General features: G+C 39.5%; 1 protein-coding gene across 1 annotated transcript in view; it reads left to right on the top strand.

Moving 5' to 3' along the window:
- The window catches only part of ABCC8 (ATP binding cassette subfamily C member 8), a 68,570-nt gene that overhangs the window by 42,653 nt on the left and 5,496 nt on the right, over positions 1–20,421 (top strand). The window contains exons 21-36 of the mRNA XM_054171874.1: positions 303–383; positions 3,349–3,486; positions 5,832–5,957; positions 6,612–6,711; positions 7,293–7,543; positions 8,497–8,657; positions 10,248–10,317; positions 11,073–11,230; positions 12,367–12,459; positions 15,268–15,370; positions 16,707–16,820; positions 17,447–17,567; positions 17,722–17,852; positions 18,508–18,586; positions 19,426–19,534; positions 20,058–20,161. Coding sequence (XP_054027849.1) covers positions 303–383; positions 3,349–3,486; positions 5,832–5,957; positions 6,612–6,711; positions 7,293–7,543; positions 8,497–8,657; positions 10,248–10,317; positions 11,073–11,230; positions 12,367–12,459; positions 15,268–15,370; positions 16,707–16,820; positions 17,447–17,567; positions 17,722–17,852; positions 18,508–18,586; positions 19,426–19,534; positions 20,058–20,161 — 1,939 coding nt within the window. The remainder of the gene's footprint in view (positions 1–302; positions 384–3,348; positions 3,487–5,831; positions 5,958–6,611; positions 6,712–7,292; positions 7,544–8,496; positions 8,658–10,247; positions 10,318–11,072; positions 11,231–12,366; positions 12,460–15,267; positions 15,371–16,706; positions 16,821–17,446; positions 17,568–17,721; positions 17,853–18,507; positions 18,587–19,425; positions 19,535–20,057; positions 20,162–20,421) is intronic.

The following is a 20,421-nucleotide window of genomic DNA, read 5'->3' as shown; positions in this document are numbered from 1 at the left end:
CCTGCCCCTCTGACATGTATAGAATACAGCTTCAGACATGCCATCTACACAATGATGTCACAAAAAGCATTAAACATTTTCCACCCCTCTGGTTTGTGTGGAGTACAGCTCCAGATGGAGCGCTCTGGCTGTCCTAACAATTTGTTTACTGTGTTCCCAGATGAATTACAGGCCCACACTTTCAAAAAAATTCTCTGGGTTTCTTTGTCCAGAAAGACTTCTGTGGATAATTTAATCAGAATCTGAATATTCAGTTGATGTTTTCACAAGTGTCTGATTGTTTTTCTCCTGCTTATCTCCAGGGTATTAATCTGTCTGGAGGGCAGCGCCAACGCATCAGTGTGGCAAGAGCACTTTACCAGCAGACAAATGTTGTGTTCCTGGTGAGTAGATGCCATTATGTTCATTGGTCCAAACAGAAGCACAAGATGTCAGCATTTGGAGTAGTACATGGGTAACACACAGAGATCATTGTGCTTCACAGGGCAAAGCCAAATGTGCACTGTTTATTTTGTATCTGCTGTTATCTAGTCTGCAGGTAAGGAGTATTTTGTAAATGCTGCAGAGCGATAGATAGGTATTAGGATACCAGTTGAAATGTTGATGCTTCCCCTCTGTCTGCTGACATTTGATTCTGATCCTTGTGTTTGTCTTTGATATGTAGAAATTCAATAGTGTCTTCTGTATTAATGGAATTCCTAAGATGTCTCAGAACTAAAATGAATGTTGTCCTGTGTCTTGGATGTTTCCTTTCTGCAACAAACTAAGCTATCTTCTGTGTATATCCTGTCCCAGCTTCAAAAGAAGTGCTACGGTAAAAGGAGTGAGAGCAAGCTATGAAAACTTAGGTGGGAAAACAGATGCATCCTACACATCCTAGTAGTGAGTTTACTAGCTGTCCAATTTAGGATTTCCTTCTTACACTTAATTTTTAAGGTGCTTTGAATGCAGCTGCTATGGCTGTGAGACGTGAGTCACATGGGATTAGAAAAGTTGTAAACATTAGAGGTCATCCCTTAAAGTCTTAGAGGTTAGTTAGACCTTTTCCTGTAATCCAGGTGATCAATATGTGCTTCCTTCATGTGTAGAGCGTTTCCTGGAAATCACTGTAGAGTGGAAGAGAGAGAATACTTGAGCCAGGTGCTGCAAGTCAGCAGATCCAGTATTGGGTTCTAACTTGGCTTTGTCACTTTTGTTGCTTTTGTGCAGGGCACTTAGTAGTCTGATAATGTGAAAAGCACTTCCTTTCCCAGTTAATACTCTTTTTAAAGTAATCAGGAATACCATACATTAGTATTTGCAAAGAGTTCTTTAAAAACTGAATTTGTAGACAACTGCTTATGAAAATTCTGTCTTACAAGAGACAGGGAAGTACTGGAGAGAGTGCAACAGATGCTATGGGGATGATTAAGGGAATAGAACATGTCTCTCATGGAAGACCTGAGGCTGTTCAGCCTGGAGAAGACTAAAAGCAGATCTTATTAATGTTTACAAATATTTGAAGGGTGGATTTGAAGAAGAAGGGGCCAGGCTCTTTTCAGTAATGCCCGGTGATAGGATGAGGGGCAATGGATACGAACTGGAACACAGGAAGTTCCACCTCCTTAGGATGAGAAACTTCTTTGCTGAGAGGGTGCTGGAGCCCTGGAGCAGGCTGTTAAGGAGGTTGTGGAGCCGCCTTCTCTGGAGGCTTGCAAAACCCACCTGGACCACATTCCTGTGCAGCCTGATCTAGGTGAACCTGAATTATCAGGGGGGTTGGACTAAACGATCTCCAGAGGTCACTTCCAACCCCCAGCATTCTGTGATTCTGTGACAAGAACACACCTCATAGTCAATAATCTTCTGTATTCTCTGAACTTGTGATCACTGCAGATAGAAAAAAAGGGGTCATGTGATAATTCATTACCTATTTTATTCTTAATGACATTCAGTAAGCATGTTTTATTTGTTGCATGTTGGACTCGACCTGTAGCATGAACAGATTTGTTTTTTAGGTATCTTGTAGTCAGTGCATCATCATGCGGTGAGTGCCACCTTAATGAAAAGCCTTGCCTGACACCACAGTGTAATATCCTGTTCTCTCAGCTGGCATTTACAGCTCATAGAGCTGCACCATTGCATACGAGGTGGCTGTGCGCAGACTCGAAGCTCAGGATGATGTTAGGTCTGTGCCAGGTCAGAAGAATGCAGCAGTGAAGCTGACACCAAACACACAGCTTTGCTCAGTGAGCAAAGGGCACACACAACTTAAGAATAAATTCTATATTGCAGTCAGAAGTTGCTGTGTTTCAAAAGCACTTTTCAAGTGTTCTGCTATGATGCTCTGCTTGATTAGAGTTTCAGTGGTGGTATATCTTCTTGCTGATGGCAGATATTTTTGATTTTGCATGTGCATTAAAGAAGCAATACTAAAGTAACACACAATAGAAATAGTTGCAAAACCAAAAGGAATAAAATTTGAAGGGTATTTTCTAGAGCATTCACCTGTTTTCTTACACCTCATCATATCTAACTGGTGGCAATGATGTCACTCAGTGAGCAGACCTGATTCAAATTCAGCCCTACTTTATCAGCACACTTCTGAAGAAAACAAAACTATTTCTAGGACATCCTGGGTTTAGTAAAACAGAATAATATGAAATAATATGCCAAGTAAATCATACTACCAGTATGACTAGTGCAAGCAAAAATAATAGATGTGTTATTCCACATAAATAGGATTAGGTAAACACGTCCTCCAAAAGATGGTACAAATTAGTTTATGCCTAAATCGATTGCATATAATTCATTGATTCAGTAAATTAATCCTCGTTGTACATGAAGCATCTAAGCAGAGTCATCAAATTAATCAGTATTTCTCCTTTTGTGTTTCACTGTTGGAGCTTTGATTTATGGATTTAAAAAACAAAACAAAAAACCAACACACCCTAAACCAGAATGCAATTCTGTACAAGGGAAATAAAACAGTGCTCTGTGTCACCGTTCCTGGAGCAGTTACATAACATATGCCACAGGCTTACATTGCTGTCTTGAGTCTGACAGCCATGATGTGCTGCAGTTATGCAGGCTGTGAAACACATCTGGGGAGAGCAGCAGCTCCCAGAACCCTTATCAAATCAGCATTTACACACAGCTGACATTGCCCTATGTCTGAGTACTCACTGCAGAAAGACAGTTTGAGGTTTGTTGGGGTATTTATGAAAACCATTCCTCAGAACAAATTTGATCTTCTGATGGTCTCTTTTGCTTGTTTGTAATTACCGAACTGGTTTTACTAGTATTGAACTCTATTTGCTTGAATCCTGTAAGTGCTGGCTCCAATCTGACCTCTTTTCCTTGTGGCAGGATGATCCATTTTCTGCACTGGATATCCACTTAAGTGACCATCTCATGCAAGAAGGGATCCTGAAAATGCTACGGGAAGACAAGCGGACCATTGTGCTAGTAACTCACAAGCTGCAGTACTTGCCCCATGCTGACTGGGTAAGAAAGCTCTCCCCAGTTTTTCAGGTGGCACACACAAGGCTTTTGCTTCACCCATCCAACCAAGTGGTATTTTTAGTGAGGAGAAACATAACAAAGATATTTTGAAAATTAGCTAGTGAGTTTTAGGTGCCCTGATTGTGGGATTCCCATCCCAGAACATGTAAATCAGCTGGATTTTCCTAGAGCTGAAAGCAGACTGCATTTAAAATATGTGGAGTACCCAGAAACTTTATATGGGGAAATTTTACTCACTTTTTTGATCTCAAAATCCAGTGAAATGTTTGAATAACATATTTGCCTCTACTGGGATGTTACTGTTGTCTGTGCTGCCACAAAAAAAAGTTGCTTATGGATGTTGAGGTGAATGGGAATATTAAGAATGGTATTTCCTTGTGGTTAGTACATAATGTATCAACAACAGCTTAACCCTTTGTAAATTGGCAAAATACTAAGAAATGTGGAGTATTCGGTTGTTTGGTTAGATTTCTTTGTTATATCTTGTAGTTTACAGAAAATTGAAGGTATGCTGTCTGTAACAGTTTGCAGTTGCAAGTGTCAAAGATGAAGCAAATCAAGTAGGATACGGAGATTTGGGGGTTTCGATTTTTTGTTGGTTTGGGTTTTTTGGCATGTTTTGGTTTGTTTTAGTTCATTGATTCGTACTGGCCTTGCACTTAGTTCTCCTGCAGTTATCCAGCTACAGGATAACTTGTACTTGAGGATTGATGACTGCAGTTATGCCTCCTAGCAGGACTCCTCTCATTTGCAGCTTGCACAGACTATGTATCATCAGTTACTCCCTCTCAAGAAACAATCATATGTCAGCTGCTTACTCTTCTTCATATTGCCCTCCTATAAAGTTGCAGACAGACATTAATCTTGTTCTGATCATGTTGTTGTGGGCAGCATTTATCCTTTATGGTGTCTGCTGGGAGTTTAAGAATTATTGCTCTTTTCAACACAGTTCTGGTTTTCCAGTTAGTGCCTCTCAGGATACAGGAATTTTCTGCCTTTTTCCCCTCCCTGTGCTGGAGAGTTCATCTTAACTTCCTCATTTCCAATTGTTTTATATTTGCAATTTTTAATATGCACAGCCTTGAATCAGTGTAAACTTTTATCGTTTGCTTTTTGAATAACAGACCCATTTGTAGGCATTCATGTTTTATGAGATAGTCTATGAGAATTATTTTATTCCTGTTATCTTCTAACTGAGTGTCAGTAATGCTTTCTGAAATACACCTGCAGGACATGAAGAACTTACATTAATTAGATTTATAATTTAAAAATACCAAGAAATAGTTCAGGAGGGTTTCCAAAGCACAGGAATTATTAAGCCTTACCAAGTCTTACACAATGAAGTGCAGCAGGGATTTTTATTTTCTTAAGGAACTTTAAATAAAAATTTGACTTGAAGGATAGGTGATGTTCTTCCCAATTCTTTATAGCTAAACTCTCAGAAGAATTCAAGGTCCAGCCCAATTACAGGTTTCCTAATTAAATTGACCACAAGCAGATTCTTGCTTGCTTTATTCTTCCCTTTCCTCTGGTGTCAATTCTTAGCAATAAGTGGAACAGATTATTTCTCCACCCCCTCCATCTCCTGCCCATGGAAATTTCTGAGTTTCCAGGGAGAAAGAAAAATAAGTACTTCATTAAGTATTTTTTAATGGTGTCACGTGAGTTCACAATCCACGTGCCTCGTTTTCCAGTTCTCCTCATCAGATATGAAGTGAAGGTCGTTCCATTGGGTGTAAAATGCAGTTACACTGATATAAACTGGGAACCACACCCTTTGGGCTGCCTTGCATATATATATATTTTTTTTTTTTTGTAACTGTCCACTGTTTATGTCTTTAAAAGGTTTAGAGTTTCAAATTCCCTAGCTTTCCCTTATCAGATCCATGATACCAAACAGCCAGTGAAGCCAGCATGCTCCTATCTAATTGCCTGACTGAGGGCAAAACATGCTGTGCACAGTGTGGTGCTAAAAGCCTTTTCCTTTTAGTAGGTAAGAGAACTCTAATATCTTATCTTGCTAATGACTTGTAGTTAGGAAGAGTAATGTGTTTTCTGTCTGATGACAAGGACCCCATCCTTCTTCTTAGTTAAAAGAGCCTTCCTTTCTGAAAACCTGAAGTGCAGGAAGTTTCTGGGACTTGCAGCATCTTGTGCAAAAGGGATAGAGTCAAGAGAGAAATCCACAGTCTTTTTAGAAGACAGATTTGTTCTCAGAAATGTGATTTATTTAAGAAAAGAGGAAATACTGGCCAGGCTCAGCAATGTAGCTTTAAAATAGAGATGCATGGCTATTTATCTCACCACTTGTGTTTCCAACTTTTTAGATAATCGCGATGAAAGATGGCAACATCCAGAGAGAAGGAACACTCAAGGACATTCAGAAATCAGAGACTGAGCTCTTTGAACACTGGAAGACGTTAATGAATCGACAAGACCAAGAGCTGGAGAAGGTTTTTAATTGGCAGGGCAATTAACATTTGCAAAAATTGACTTTTTTTTTTTCCCTTAGGTTGAAGCAGTAGCAAGGATTGAAGAGCTGTGTGTGATTTCTGACTTAATACTACATTAATACTACCTTTCATATTTCCCTGATACTGTTGCCTCTGATCCATTTTTGATAGGAAACTCTATCAAAATATTCTTGTCTGAAGTCTATGAATGGGGCTATTTCAGGGAAAGCATTGGTAATGTGCAATTCTGACAGCTGCTTCTATAAAGATGCCTCCATTTTCTCAGCTTTTTAGATGTGCCTATATCAAGCTCTCTTCATTGCCAACACATTTTGTAACACAGTAAGATGAGATATTGATCTTAGTTCTTATTGATTCAAAGCTATCTGTCCAAGCTAAGACTCCAAGAGGGTTGGGATCAGCAGCATGAAATTAATGTCAGATATCTAATTTACATCCATTGGTTACACACACAGGTAGTAAATCAAACACTTATGACTATCTCCTGTAAGTTCACACTTTTTTTTTTTTACCTTTTTTTCTTTTTTTTACTGATATTCTGACTGGAAACAAATTTTGCCATTAATATAGTAATTTTGCTAGCATTATAGTAATTATTTAGTTAAAAAAACATGTGAACTGTCCTTTTTTTAGGAGACTATTATTGAAAGCAAAACTGTTTTGGAAAGAACGAATCTCCGAAGGACTATGTATTCCCGTGAAGCTCTGCTGAAAGACGATGAAGAGGATGAAGGTAAAAGGGCACCCTTTGAACCCAGCGCCACTACATTGCTCTTCACAGTTAAATCCTATTAGAATGGATTAACATAGTTCAAACTGGCAAGAGAAGCAATTAATAATTTTTCCAGTGTGTTGAGTGCTATTTCCATTGGTTTTATCTCTGGACCACAATGATTTCAAGCAGTCAGCAGTCAGCGTCCTCCCAGCTTTGAGGTTTTTCCTTATAATGGAACATGATTTGATAATGGCAAAGGACTAGTAGTAAACAATTTACCCTGGGTGAGCTTCAAGCACACTTGTTTATGGATTTTGTAGGTAAAAACTGCAATCAGTGTTTATCAATCAAGTACTTTCAAATTGCAAAAACATGATTGAAGACATTAATCACCAAGTGCTAAGGTTTTTTGCATCTTTTTAGCATGCATTACTACTCGATTTAACAGGTGACTATGTGCATGACTATGTGCAGTTAGTTTCACCTCAAAGCCATTTTGTGTGTGGTACACTTGATTTAGCTGCTGCTCACTAGTCCCTGTGGAAGGTGTGTACAAGTAAGTCAGCGTGGCCGTACTTTGCTTTTCTCGCATGTTGCAGAAGAAGTAACAGAAAGTGATGATGAAGACAACCTGTCTTCAGTGCTGCATCAGAGAGCAAAGATGCCCTGGAGAGCCTGTGGCAAGTACCTCAGTGCAGCAGGAATCCTCCTTCTGCCGCTGCTGGTGCTGTCCCAGCTCCTGAAGCACACAGTAATGGTGGCCATTGACTATTGCCTGGCATGCTGGACCTCAGAAGCCATTTCTTGGAAAGCAGAGCAAGAGCTGAAAAACTGCTCTCACTGTGAGGAGGTATGCAAGACTTCTTCACCTTCTTCTGATTTAACTGGTGGTAAACCTCTGTCAAGATTTGCATGCACTGCACTGTATTTATAGTAAGAGAAACTCTAGAGTATTGAAGGTTAATGCATTTGGGGGTAACAGTGCAATAAAACTAACTGTTTAGTGTGTTGTTCATCTCCTTTTGCTAGATGTGCTGTACTTTCATCATCTAGCTGATTATGCCTAATCCTTGGTCTGCAAAGGGATTTTGATATTGCAGTTCATATTTTTGTTTTTTCCTGTACTATTCTCACTGCAAGCAGGGCTTACAGCTTTTGTCACTTATGGGAAAGACAGGCTGGTTTTTCTTTTTGTGAGAGGCATACTTTTTTTCAGTTGATTTTTATATTAATTCCACATGGAACTGACCACAGCATTATTTAGCAGAGTACTCTGTATGTATAAAGCAGTAGTGGAGGGATTTTCTTAGAGATAGGATTGTTTTCTTTATCAGGATTTAGTGCCTACAAATAATCCACATAAATGTTGGGAAGGGCATGTATGATTTCACTGGAGTCATGCTTTCATCTCTAAAAGATGCTGTATTGATTGTAGGATTTACCATTAAATTAATAGTTTGAAGTAGAACCAATGATTTTATTTTTATTAAAAAACAAAGCCATAATCAATGCTTTGAGGATGATTTTTCTTTCAAATGAAATTATCCAATGTATCTTTCCAGAGATTTTTAAATTGTTTTAAATTTCTGATTGATCTCATTTCACCCACTCTTCTCTCTAAAGGATAATAAATTGTGGTTTAAGATGGCTGAGAATCATTGGCAGTTTAATTTAGGGAGGGGAAAGGATTTGTTCCTTTTATGTGTTTGTTGGGGTTTTTTTTCAGTTCTGCATTCATGTTTTTACAATAAATTTTAAATGTTTGCAGTGAATAACTTTTGTTATTCTTTCTTTGTTTCTTAGGATTTCAACCATTCTTCATATTCAAAAATTTTCAGCATTCTCTGCTGCCTTGGGATTGTATTGTGTCTTGTCACATCAATAGCAGTGGAATGGACTGGCTTGAAAGTCACCAAGAAGCTACATTCTTCTTTACTAAATAAAATTATTTTGGCTCCAATGAGGTACTCCTCCGATTCTAATACAAATAGTGTTGTAGTCATTTTGTGTTCCTTACTCCAAAGCAGTCTTCGAAGCACAGCTTTCATTAAGAAATGACTGTGAATTACATTGTTTTTAATGTGTCATTGAAAGTCACCAGATGTCAAACCACTGAGCAGTTTCTGAAAATGCCACCCAGGCTGCTTCAGTTCCTGGACACTGGACAAATACATGACTGCAACATAAGAGATTTACTTTTCTTGCCTGTTTAATTTCTCTTTGCTGTTTTTAATTAGGGAGAAACCACAATTATTGATCAATATGTTGTAGAGTTCCTTCATAGCATGCATCATAATCTTAATCACTGTAAAGATTTGCTATCAGGCAGCGTATGATAATGCCCTTAGACAAATGTCATCAGTGGCATCATTACACTGGGATGTACATTACTGGTAAAGTTGTCCTGCATATGGTTTTTTTTCTAATGCATAAAAGAAAAGCTGTAGCTTGATTCAAACCTGCAGGTGTTCCTGAACATTAGGAAAAATGCCTTGTTGATTTTAAGCTATCCATACATTGCCTACTGGGGTGCACTAAGAAGTGTGGCCAGCAGGTCAAGGGAGGTTCTCCTCAACCTTTACTCTGCCCTGCTGAAGCCACACCAAGAGATTATATCCAGTTCTGGGTCCCCATGTTGAGAGACTAGGAACTGCTGGAGAGAGACCAACAGAGGGCCATGAAGACAATGAGGTTACTGGAGCATCTGTCTTGTGAGGGGAGGCTGAGAGACATGGAGCTGTTTAGTCTGGGAAAGAGCAGATGGAGAGGGGATCTTATCAATGCATATGAATATCTAAAGGGGCAGAGGTCAAGAGGATGGGCCTTAGCTCTTTTCGGTGGTGCCCCATGATAGGACAAGGGGTGACAAGGACAAACCACAACATAGAAGGTTTCACTTAAATCTAAGGAAAAAGTGTGAGGATGCCAGAGCACTGGACTAAGCTGCCCAGAGAGATTGTGGAGTCTCCTGTGGAGACTTGCAAAACCCACCTGGGTTCATATGCAATCAACCTGATCTAGGTGAACCTGTTTTAGCAGGGGAGTTGGACTAGATGATCTCCAGAGGTCCCTTCCAACCTCCACCATTCTGTGAGACTCCAGGTTCAACATGACTTAGGTAACAATTACAGAGCAGTAATGAAGTTTGCATTTTGCACATGCAAATGGAAAGTTTTTTTGCTGTATTATTCCAACAACCTTTCTTAGTTATACATTTCTATTCCCACAAACTTTCACTTTGTTTGCAGTTTTAATGAAGGGTCCTCAAGCTGCAAAGCTGAATTATTATTTTTAATGTAATCATGTGATTTATGTAGCTTAGGCAGCAGAGGGAGCTGAGGCCACACTTGCAATTGTTGCTTTATGTTCAAGATGCAAGATGGCCACTTTATTGGAAAGTCATAGCTATGGGGAAAATGAGAGAGTTTACTGTGGATGCCAATTTATTTCTGTTTGTGACTGAGTACCTAGCTTAAGGAAGATGAGAGAAAAAGAGATGTCAGCCCATTCTGGCATCAGTATTGTAATCTTTCTTGTTCCTTGTCTCACTTCAGGTTTTTTGAAACAACACCTCTGGGAAGTATATTAAACAGATTTTCAGCTGACTGCAATACCATTGACCAGGTACTCGATAAATATCATCAACCTCCCAAGTTATCGTATCTTTCTCAAGCTGAAAGAGTGGATTTTACACAGATTCCCACACAGATTCACAGAATATTCTAGATGAAGTTTACTGATAATGTATATATTTGACTACTGTATCAATTTGTATTGTGGTTTTTCTAGGTTTGGAATTAATTCCACGTCTTAAATGCACAGTTAAAAAAAAACAAAACAAAACACCACCAAAACCAACCAACCACCAACAAACAAAAAAAACCCTACCCACTACATTTATTTGACTAAGATGCCCCATACAGAAAGGGGAAGTGAAATTAGACCAACAGTGATATCCCCAAATTAAGAGAATCTTCTTTTTTTAAAAGTGGGTAAACATATTAACACATGAGCAAATGAAATGAGAAAAAGGTAAATGCTGTTGCCCAAAACAAATGACTGAAATTCAAATTATCAGTATTTACCCCAGAGTACAATGCCAGTTCATAGGATCAATTCAGATGCCAAAATCAACTATTGCATGCTATCTGTGATCCTTGGACATGAGGATTGTCGTCCACAGTGCAAACATCTAAGCATCCCCACAGAAATACCTTCAGACTTTTCCAAAACCCAGCAGCCAACTCCAAAGCAGATCTGTATATTTAGTACTTCAAATCTTTAACATTTGTTGTGTAAGTGGGAGAACAGAAAATAAAATAATAGTGTTTCGAACTTGATAAGTTATGAAAGATTGTGTGGGCTTATTCTTTATACAGCACATTCCAGCTACCCTGGAGTGCTTGAGTCGCTCCACATTGCTGTGTGTATCTGCTCTTGCTGTCATCTCGTACGTCACTCCGATGTTTCTCATTGCCCTGGTTCCCCTCGCAATCATGTGTTACTTCATCCAGAAGTACTTCCGAGTTGCATCACGGTAAGAGCACAAACCAGCATCATTCTGGCAGCAGAAGCGTCTGCAGTGCATGATTGCATTGCAGAATCACAGTGCTGGGGAACTGCATGTTTAAATTTGGTCCTATCAAAGCCCCTCTGAAAGTGACCCACATTCACTGTAGTAAAAATGTGTCATTTTACAAGTGCTTTCCTCTGTAGCTTTTCAAGCAGAACTTCTGGGAAGCATGAGCAGGGTCTTTGTCCCTGATCAAAGTTTCTTAGAGTTCACAGGACACAAAAAACCCCCAACTGAATTCTGTCCTCTTTAAAGGCTGCATGATGGGCATGTCCAAGAGAATGTGGTGACAGAAAAGGGAAACTGAGGAAGAAATCTCTAAAGCCAGGGAGAGGCTGGAGAATATAGTATAACCATAATGATACTGATGTCCGTTTTGGATCTCTTGTTCTGGTCATCTGTTAGGTTTTTTACAAGTTGAAAAAAATTAGCCACATCTGTGATTTTTTCTCTTACGTCACACAGCTTCCCTCCCCATGGAGCTCAAGAAGTATTTGCAGCAATGCTGCATTTATCCGTTCATGTATGCATGGATCAAGAGGGAGTCTGCAACCAATTGACTTCCTGCTGGAAGGAACTGAGACTAAATAGAATTGCACCCCACATGTGCTTCAGCTATTTGATGACTAAGTGTGAAACTGAGAAGCACAACCTAATGATGACTGTGGGCTCCCATTTACCAAGTGTATGAGCTCAGTGAGAAGTCATGCATCATATGGGGATGAAGAGCAGAGAGAAGAATTTGCTTTTTGCCTTTTGCTCAGCTCACACTCTTATTTGCTGTATCACATTATTCTGGTCTTATACCGAATATAAATTTAGTGTTTAAATAAATAAACTTAATTGAGCATGAGAAATAGGAACACAGGAGAATCAAGGGAAAGTGGTGAAAGAAAAGACCCACTGAGAACTCCAGCACTGTTTGTATTCAAATTTCAAAAGAATAATCCTTCTGGGTTCTTAGTTCCCTGTCTCACACTCTGTCTGATTATATATGTATAATTATTGTGATGATATTCCCTTTCATTTCCTAGGCTTATTCCAAACAACTGCACAACAAAACTGGTTTTTTACAAAATTCTTTTCATCACCCCCTCCAGGGACCTGCAGCAGCTGGATGACAGCACTCAGCTACCATTACTCTCCCACTTTTCAGAGACCGTTGAAGGTCTTACCACCATCCGAGCCTTCAGGTACAGTTTTTTAAGAAACATACCTTACCTCACTTTTGAATATTGATCTCTGATTCTGTTCTGCAATTGTGCAGTAATAAGTAATGGTTATTTGGTTCACCTGGAAAATCCATAATCTCCAAAGCATTGGTAAGGGGGAACTCCAAAACACTGAAGAACTGTAGGAGTTTTGCATGTGAAGGAGTTGCTGTAGAACGATAAGCTAATGCGTGTCATCTGTGCTGCACTGACTCTCCATATGCTTGCACACAGTCTGAAAAATACTTGTGGGAAAATGTGATTTAAGAAGCTAAATTAGCTTGCAATTGCTGCAGCATGCAGTGTGGCAGACTATGTTTGGAAAGTTTCCATGTAACTAATATACACTAACTTGTTATGCCAGAGCAATCTGTGCATGAGTCGAAGTCCGGGTAAGGTAAACCAGGCATATGCTAGTGGCTTCAGAGGCTACAATAGCACCCAAAATGATTTTTCAGGTTGCTATCAAAAAATGTGGTTGTTGATACAGATATTGGAAATGCACAAGCTGGAGACCAAGTCTTTCATCACCTGTTTTGATCCATTTTTTTCAACCACATATGCTCACAGGAGTATCCCAGGAATACCCAATACTGCGCCTGGGCTGTGTGTCTCTGCTACAGAAATGGCAGTCACGCTAATACCACCAGAGGTACCAGTAAAAGCACTGCTGAGCTTACCACTGCTTTCCCTACTCTAGTGCTATTCTTGTCACTCCAATGTGGTCAACTGGCTTCCACACCTATCTCATCTAGATTTTGTCATGTTTTGTCAGTTAATTATTACTGTTACAGTAATGATGGCATTTATTCCTCCTAACCTATACTTTATATTTTTTAACAGAAGTAATGTGCAAAGTTAACTCTTCTTAAACTATTCTGTATAGGATATAAATAGCTCAGTAAAAACAGTTTGAGAGGTTTAAGTTTTCTTTTTTTTGACTGAAGAGAACTTCCTGAAGAGTGGGAGAACAGCATAATATTTTCCATTAATAATTACTGCTATTGAATATTTAAGTGCCAACAGTATTCTCTAGTTTGTAGCTATGTCTGTGTTCAGTTTTAAGGAAATTCAATTTCTCTTTTAATTGTTGCTTTTACATTTATCAACATATTCCTTCTACTTCATCAAAAGGATCTGCAGTTGTATATCATGGCAAGTATTGATACAATAAATAATATTCAATGACATGTAGCTAATATTTTCAGCTTTTTGGAGCGTTCTCTTTTGGATCTTCCTGTCCCCTTGAAATGAACACCACTGTAAAGAAAAATTCTAAAATTTTGCAGTCATTGCTCTGTGTCTGACCCAAAGAGCTATGTGTGCTCAGTAAGTTCTGTATTCCATCAGCCTCCCACATCAGCTGGTAACCTGCTATTTTTAGGACTATGTAGCTTTTCAGCTGCCTAACATATTAGTAGCAGTGGAGTTCAGACTCGCTAGCTTGAGTATCCCTAAAAATAACACTAATTCAGGAATCCAGTCATTAAGTTAGGAGGTGCTAGTTATTTCTGGAGTATCCCTTCCTTTGGTAACTCTCTATCCTGCACTTACTCAGAATGCATAAGGAAAGAAATGTGCAAAAAAATGCAGAGGGAGATCAGAAAGACAGCTACTGCAGCAGATATAAATAAACCAGCAAATGCCCTGGATTGATTTGTAGTTTGCTGTCCGGCACCTCAGATAGTATTGGTTCTCAATAATCAATAAAATGTGTATGTGAAGGCTTCTCCAAAGATTGGTCTGTATTCTGAGAGGCCTGCTCATCTGGAGACTCTTCTGAAGAGAAATTCTGATATGCTGACTTTCAGGAACAACCACTTCAGGCGACACAAACACCAACACGCTTGGAGCTAGCACAGGCCGTTCTCTGTTGCTTGCAGCAGTCATGTCTTTCAAACTACTTCCACAACGTGGCACTTACTTCTTCCCCTAAAATCATACAGGATCTATGTGAAGTTGTAACTGTACTCAGAAGAAGGATTCACTCTACAGTGAACAAATCTGAAAGCTTCTCAAAGCTATGTACTTCATAGTTAAAACACTGTCCTCTCTTTCTTTCATATCAGTATAAGGAGGGCTGAGTTTTATAAATAAGTGGTGCTTGTTGCAGCCATAGTAGCTAAGGCTATAAATAGGGCCAAGTTTGTTAAGCTTGCTAATGTAATAAAGGGGAGAAAAGGGCAAGCTTTGGGTGCTTAAACTAGAACTTCAGGCCTTCAAGCTTCCGTTGCTACCCTGGAAAAAATTTCTGAGCCAAACTACTTCTTATTAGACATTATTGATACGTTTTGTTATTAACATCCCACCTATGCAAATAAATATGCCTGTGGTGACTTGCATGCTTTCCAAGCCCCTGGTCTAGATAAAAGGTAGCAGGGAATCATCTTCCTTATCTGCTGAATTCAAGGCAGAATTAATTCACTGATGCAGCTGTTCTGATGAGTGGGTGCAGATCATCTGTAATAAACTGTAAACAGACCTGCTTGCCATTAATCTTATTTTGTATTCTGTGGCTAATTCATTTGGGAGGGAATGACACTTTTTCCAGTCTGTTACTTATTGTTGCACCATGTGCTTGGATTTCTGTTTTCCAAAGTATCCCTGTTGTTTAGTGGTTAGGACAAACACCTTTGAGCAAGTTTGGCATTATCATGAATGGAGGTACTTTCAATCGATGCTCTATAAATTGTTACATTTCTAGGCACTGCAGTGATACAAAGTTTAAAACTTGAGCTTAGAAGATTGAGAAGAGGAACTTCATTCTGCCGTTTCTGCTTCTTTTCCTAGGTACGAAGCCAAATTTCGACAAAAGCTTCTTGAATACACAGATTCCAACAATATTGCTTCCCTTTTCCTTACGGCTGCCAATCGCTGGCTGGAAGTCCGCATGGCAAGTACATTCATTTCATATATACACAATGAATTTCTTTGACTTCAGTCAATCTGATGAGGCATCCAACAGCTACCCAGCCTCCTCTGGATTTTGAAACTCTACCTTTACCCTTTACATCTATATCTCTGTATCTGTAATTGAACATGTGTCCAGCCCACCCTGGACAAACTGAACAGAGTATGAATTTTCGTCATGGCCTGCAGCTGTTTCTCCAAGAACAGTATTCATAGGTCACATTGACTCCTCTGTGTGTGAACAGTGATCAGAGCTGGTTGAGCTGTGTCACCAGCCAGGCTGCGTTTATTGGGACTGTGTTAGTGTTAGCAGGCCTTTGCCTTGTGGGTTCCCCAGGAACATTTCAACATCTTGGAAGCTCTCTTGTTAAGCATTGACAGGTATATGTCTGTTTTGGGTCATCTGAAGAATGCCAAAAGTATTCAGGTGCCTGTTTCCTTAGTGTGCTCACTAAGTGGACTGGCATGAGAACTATTTATTAAAATAATTCCTTGAAAAGCAAATTGAGGAATGGTGTCTTGGGCATGGTGATATTTGTATCAGACTTTCTTTGACCCAGGTGTAGTATTGCTGCTGTGGTAGCATGGGCTCCTTTTCTACGCACTAAATGTATGTTAGCTCTCCTCACGCTCTCCATTATGGATTCCATTTTAGCCGGTGCTTTTTGCTACTTACATTCAGGCATCTTATGTTATTACCTTTTTACACGTGGAGTCCTAGAGACCACCATACGTTCCTAATTCTGATCTATGCCAAGATCACTCAGTAATACAAACATAAGACAAGTGACAATTTCCCTCCTATGCCATTTGTTTTCCAGTCTGTTACATAATTTTATACAAAGATTGTCTGTGGGAAGGCAAATCGCTAATGATTTAAAGTAGCAAAAGCCCATTATGTGCGGACACAGTCCAACTAATAGATACATGCTGTGCAAGGACAGCTTGTGTGAACAAATATGATGGTAGCCACCCAGGAGCAACCAGTGCCTCCAAGCAGTTGTCAGCCAGAGTGGGTCCTATGAGCACTCCCCTCCTACCCTACGTACAGCACCTGCATAGTTTCAGCTACCTCTACTACAGGCAAAGATAGTTGTGTTGGCTTCTCCAGAAGATTAGCAGTATTGGCACAACTCTTCCTGTGTGCAACAGCATCTCCAAACAGCACAACCCTAGGCAGGTTCTGTGTGAAGTTATGTTGGTGTTTTATGCCTGCATTTCAAACTGTGGAAAGAATTTGTTGTTTGGTATGCAAAGTTATGAGGATGCTTTAGTCATCTGTAGCCTTGTAATGATGAAGCTTATTCGTATTCTTTCAGGAGTACATTGGAGCATGTGTGGTACTCATAGCAGCTGTCACTTCTATTACCAGTTGCTTGTATAGTAACCTCTCTTCAGGACTTGTAGGCTTGGGACTAACATATGCTCTTATGGTAAGAATCTCAGGACCCTTTTTGTTCCCATTTCTTTGTAATTCTTCAGGGCACAGAGATGAACAGGAAGATTGAAGGCGTCTGTACATCTATAGTGGGTACTCTGTAACATCACTGAAACCATGTGTTAACTTCAGTTCACATTCAGTGGTTGATATATTTGAGTGTGTGATTTCTTCAGATTTTAGATAAAATACTCATTGAAGTGTTAGTTCAAATATGTCGACAAAACATGCCAAGTTGCATCATATTTTTTAATCTTGTCTTCCATTATTAAGAGTATTTTTTTCCAGTGCATCAGTTGTAATTATGCCCCACTACATCATTCTAGACTGTCAAACCTTGTTACCAAGATGTCTTTTGGCCTGCCTTTATTGCTCCCTTTCCTTTTTCCTGTTGGTGTATATCAGATCTACAGAGTACCAAAGTATCTGTTCACTGCAGTTAGGAAATTCAAGCTTTAAGCATTGCTATCACTCTGTTGATGTGTATTGTACAGCTCACTCACAACTTCAGCTCGTTAAAGCTGGACGAGTGTAACTGCGAAAGAATATAAGCTGCATGCTGGTCAAAGGTTGCAAATTACTAAAAATCTGGAATTTAGTAGTGTATTTGCTTTACATCAGGTGTCTAACTACCTGAATTGGATGGTTCGTAACCTGGCTGACATGGAGATCCAGCTGGGTGCAGTGAAAAGAATCAATGGCCTTCTCAAAACAGAAGCTGAAAATTACGAAGGGCTCCTTTGTAAGTGCAGTTTTGTGCAGCATGCAGAAAGAGCTTGCTGAAACTTTAATGACTTTGCAGTGTATTAACATGAAAAATATAATAAACCACTTAATGACCAAATTAATTTATTATGAGAGGGTTAATGTATTTTTTTCCTATTCTCCTGGTACAGCTTCCTCACAGATTCCTCAGAACTGGCCAGACAGAGGCGAAATCCAAATCCAGAACCTCAGTGTCCGATATGATAGCAACTTAAAGCCAGTGCTAAAACATGTCAATGCCCACATCTCTCCAGGACAAAAGGTAAAGAACTGCAAGGATTCTGAGAAGCTCTTTAGACTAGCACATCATAGAAATCACACAGTTGAAAAAACATACTGCAGTGCATTTTGATTTGTAGAATTTTTACTCTAAAAGTGTAATGCACTGGATTTAGGAGCCTGTGGGTTTCTTAGTTTGTTGTGTTCAGGCACATGTTAGAGTGAGACATTAAAATTACACACTATTTCTCACTATTTCACTATATCCCAGTGCCCTGCTGCCAGCACACAGAGCCAAAAGAAGTGAGTGGCCCTTCACTGGGTTAAACGTATTTTCCGTCATTCCCATGTGGCTCAGTTGCCTTCATTCCCATCACTTCTGCTTGTCTTTTTTGTTTTTCTTTTTATTCCTATATGTCTGTGTCTGTCCTAGGCAAACTGGGCCACCTCTGGATCTTAAGTTTTGCCTGCAGCACTGGTTAGACCTCCTTCCACTCCTCTATGTCATTCTCTTGTTGTTCCTGTATATATAGGACTGACCTTGATTTCTCTCTACATTGCTCAGACCCCTGAAGACAGAGTGAACTTAGGGACTCTGTTATGGCCAGTTGAGTTCCTCTACCCATTCACCTTAAGTGTTAAATACAAACATTATCCATTTATGTTCACTTGATGTTCATCTGCTTTCTGTGTCACAGATTGGGATCTGCGGCCGAACAGGCAGTGGAAAATCCTCCTTCTCTCTTGCCTTTTTCAGAATGGTTGACACTTTTGAAGGTAAGGTTAATGCTTTTTTGTGTTGGTCAAGCTTAGCTCTTAGAATGTGCTTTGGTAGTCCTTAGCAGCAGCTTTGAAGTGCAGTTTATAAACCTTGTATAAACATGCTATCATCTGTCACCTAACAGCTGTGCCATTGATATGCTGGATCAATATAAATTCTACTTAACAGAAGTTCTTGTGCTGTTAAATCATAGCAGTAGAAGCAAACCATGAAAGGGGAAGGTGTTAAAAAGTGCAGTGAAAGATACTCACATAAGGCATGGATAGGACCCACTTGGCCCACAAAACTCAGGAAGTGGGGACTGCAGTTTGGCCTGCTGCCCTGGAATTTCCTGCCATATTTCCTGCTACGTGTGCCATATCATGGAGTATCTTCCTCTGCATCTCAAAAAATTTTAGCCTCAGTTTCCAGCCATGTTGCCCACAGGATGCTTATGCAGAGCCAGACAGTGGTACTTGCGAGACAAAATTTCCAAGTGCTCAATAGCAATTTGACTTTCTGAAACGCTTGTTTTCCCTGCTAACTAGTCCCTGATTGTAGTAATCTTTATCTTGTTGCTTAATAGATGTTTATAATAGTGAGGAAGATAAGTAGTGTGTCTAATTATTTATAAAGTATTACAGATACACTTTGCATTTTTTCCATCTAAGGCTTAGTCTCAGGATGGTTCTGCTTGCTGCTTAACCAAAACTTTTTTCATTAGTGAATAAGGGGATATGCAATTCAAGGTCTGTTCCTACTGTACTGTATTGCAAGCTGAAAGTGAGCCATGTCTTTGCAGCAGTGGTGTGTCACAATAAAGAGGCTAGCAGACTGTCCATTTTCTTTTGAATAGGAAGGATTATCATTGATGGTATAGATATTGCTAAGCTCCCTTTACAGACGTTGAGATCCAGGCTGTCAATCATTCTCCAAGATCCTATTTTATTCAGTGGAACGATCCGGTAAGCATTAAGCGCCAGCAATAAAAGCCATACTGTGATTTATATGCCATTAGATACAATAATGATACCATAGCATGACTTTTCCAGAACTGCTGATAGCACACCACTTCCTGTCTCCTCAGTAGGAGTGGATGGGATCACTGCCTCTGTTTAAAAAATGTGTTAATTTGAACTGATGATATTCACAGATTGGGTTTTGGGTTTTTTTTTCTTCAGAGCTTTATCTAGTAAAACATGAGCATTTCTTTAGTTGTAACAAAATTACTTCTAAAACCACAAAGATATTTGCAAAACAGAAAACTTTTCCCATCCTGCTCAACTGAAGGAGTCTAGTTTTGGTCTTAATCACATTGGTGTAAATGTTGACGAAGCCTAAAAATTCAGTGGCTTTATACCAATGATCAGAATGGTATCTCTAGTATATGATTCTGATTATTTGCAACTTTGTTTCTAAGCACACTAAAAGAAGAAATGCATTGCAGAAGTTTATATTGACTGATATTCTTGAATTACACATAACTAGGTTTAACTTGGACCCTGAGAAGAAGTGCACTGACAGCATGCTGTGGGAAGCACTGGAAATAGCACAGCTCAAGCATGTGGTGAAAGCGCTCCCTGGGGGCTTAGGTAATAAGACTTCCTTCTTGAGAAGATAACTACCAGTGTTCACAGTGCTCCTTTTTCATGTTTACTTGTCCTGGTTTGAGACCTGGCAGATCCTCTCTTGCCCCTGAGAGGGGCGAAAGAACAACACACAAATGGTTTGCAGAAGTGATGGAAAGTTTAAATGGAAAAGCAGTAAGTGTTTTACAGAAACTTTAAGAACAGTGACAAAAGAATCCACTATAGCACACCCAAAACCTCCCAACACTTCCCTGTTCCCCACC

Source organism: Dryobates pubescens, chromosome 22 (assembly GCF_014839835.1).
Source record: "Dryobates pubescens isolate bDryPub1 chromosome 22, bDryPub1.pri, whole genome shotgun sequence".
In the NCBI taxonomy this organism is placed as follows: Eukaryota; Metazoa; Chordata; class Aves; order Piciformes; family Picidae; genus Dryobates; species Dryobates pubescens.
This window is presented reverse-complemented; position numbering and strand designations above follow the sequence as displayed.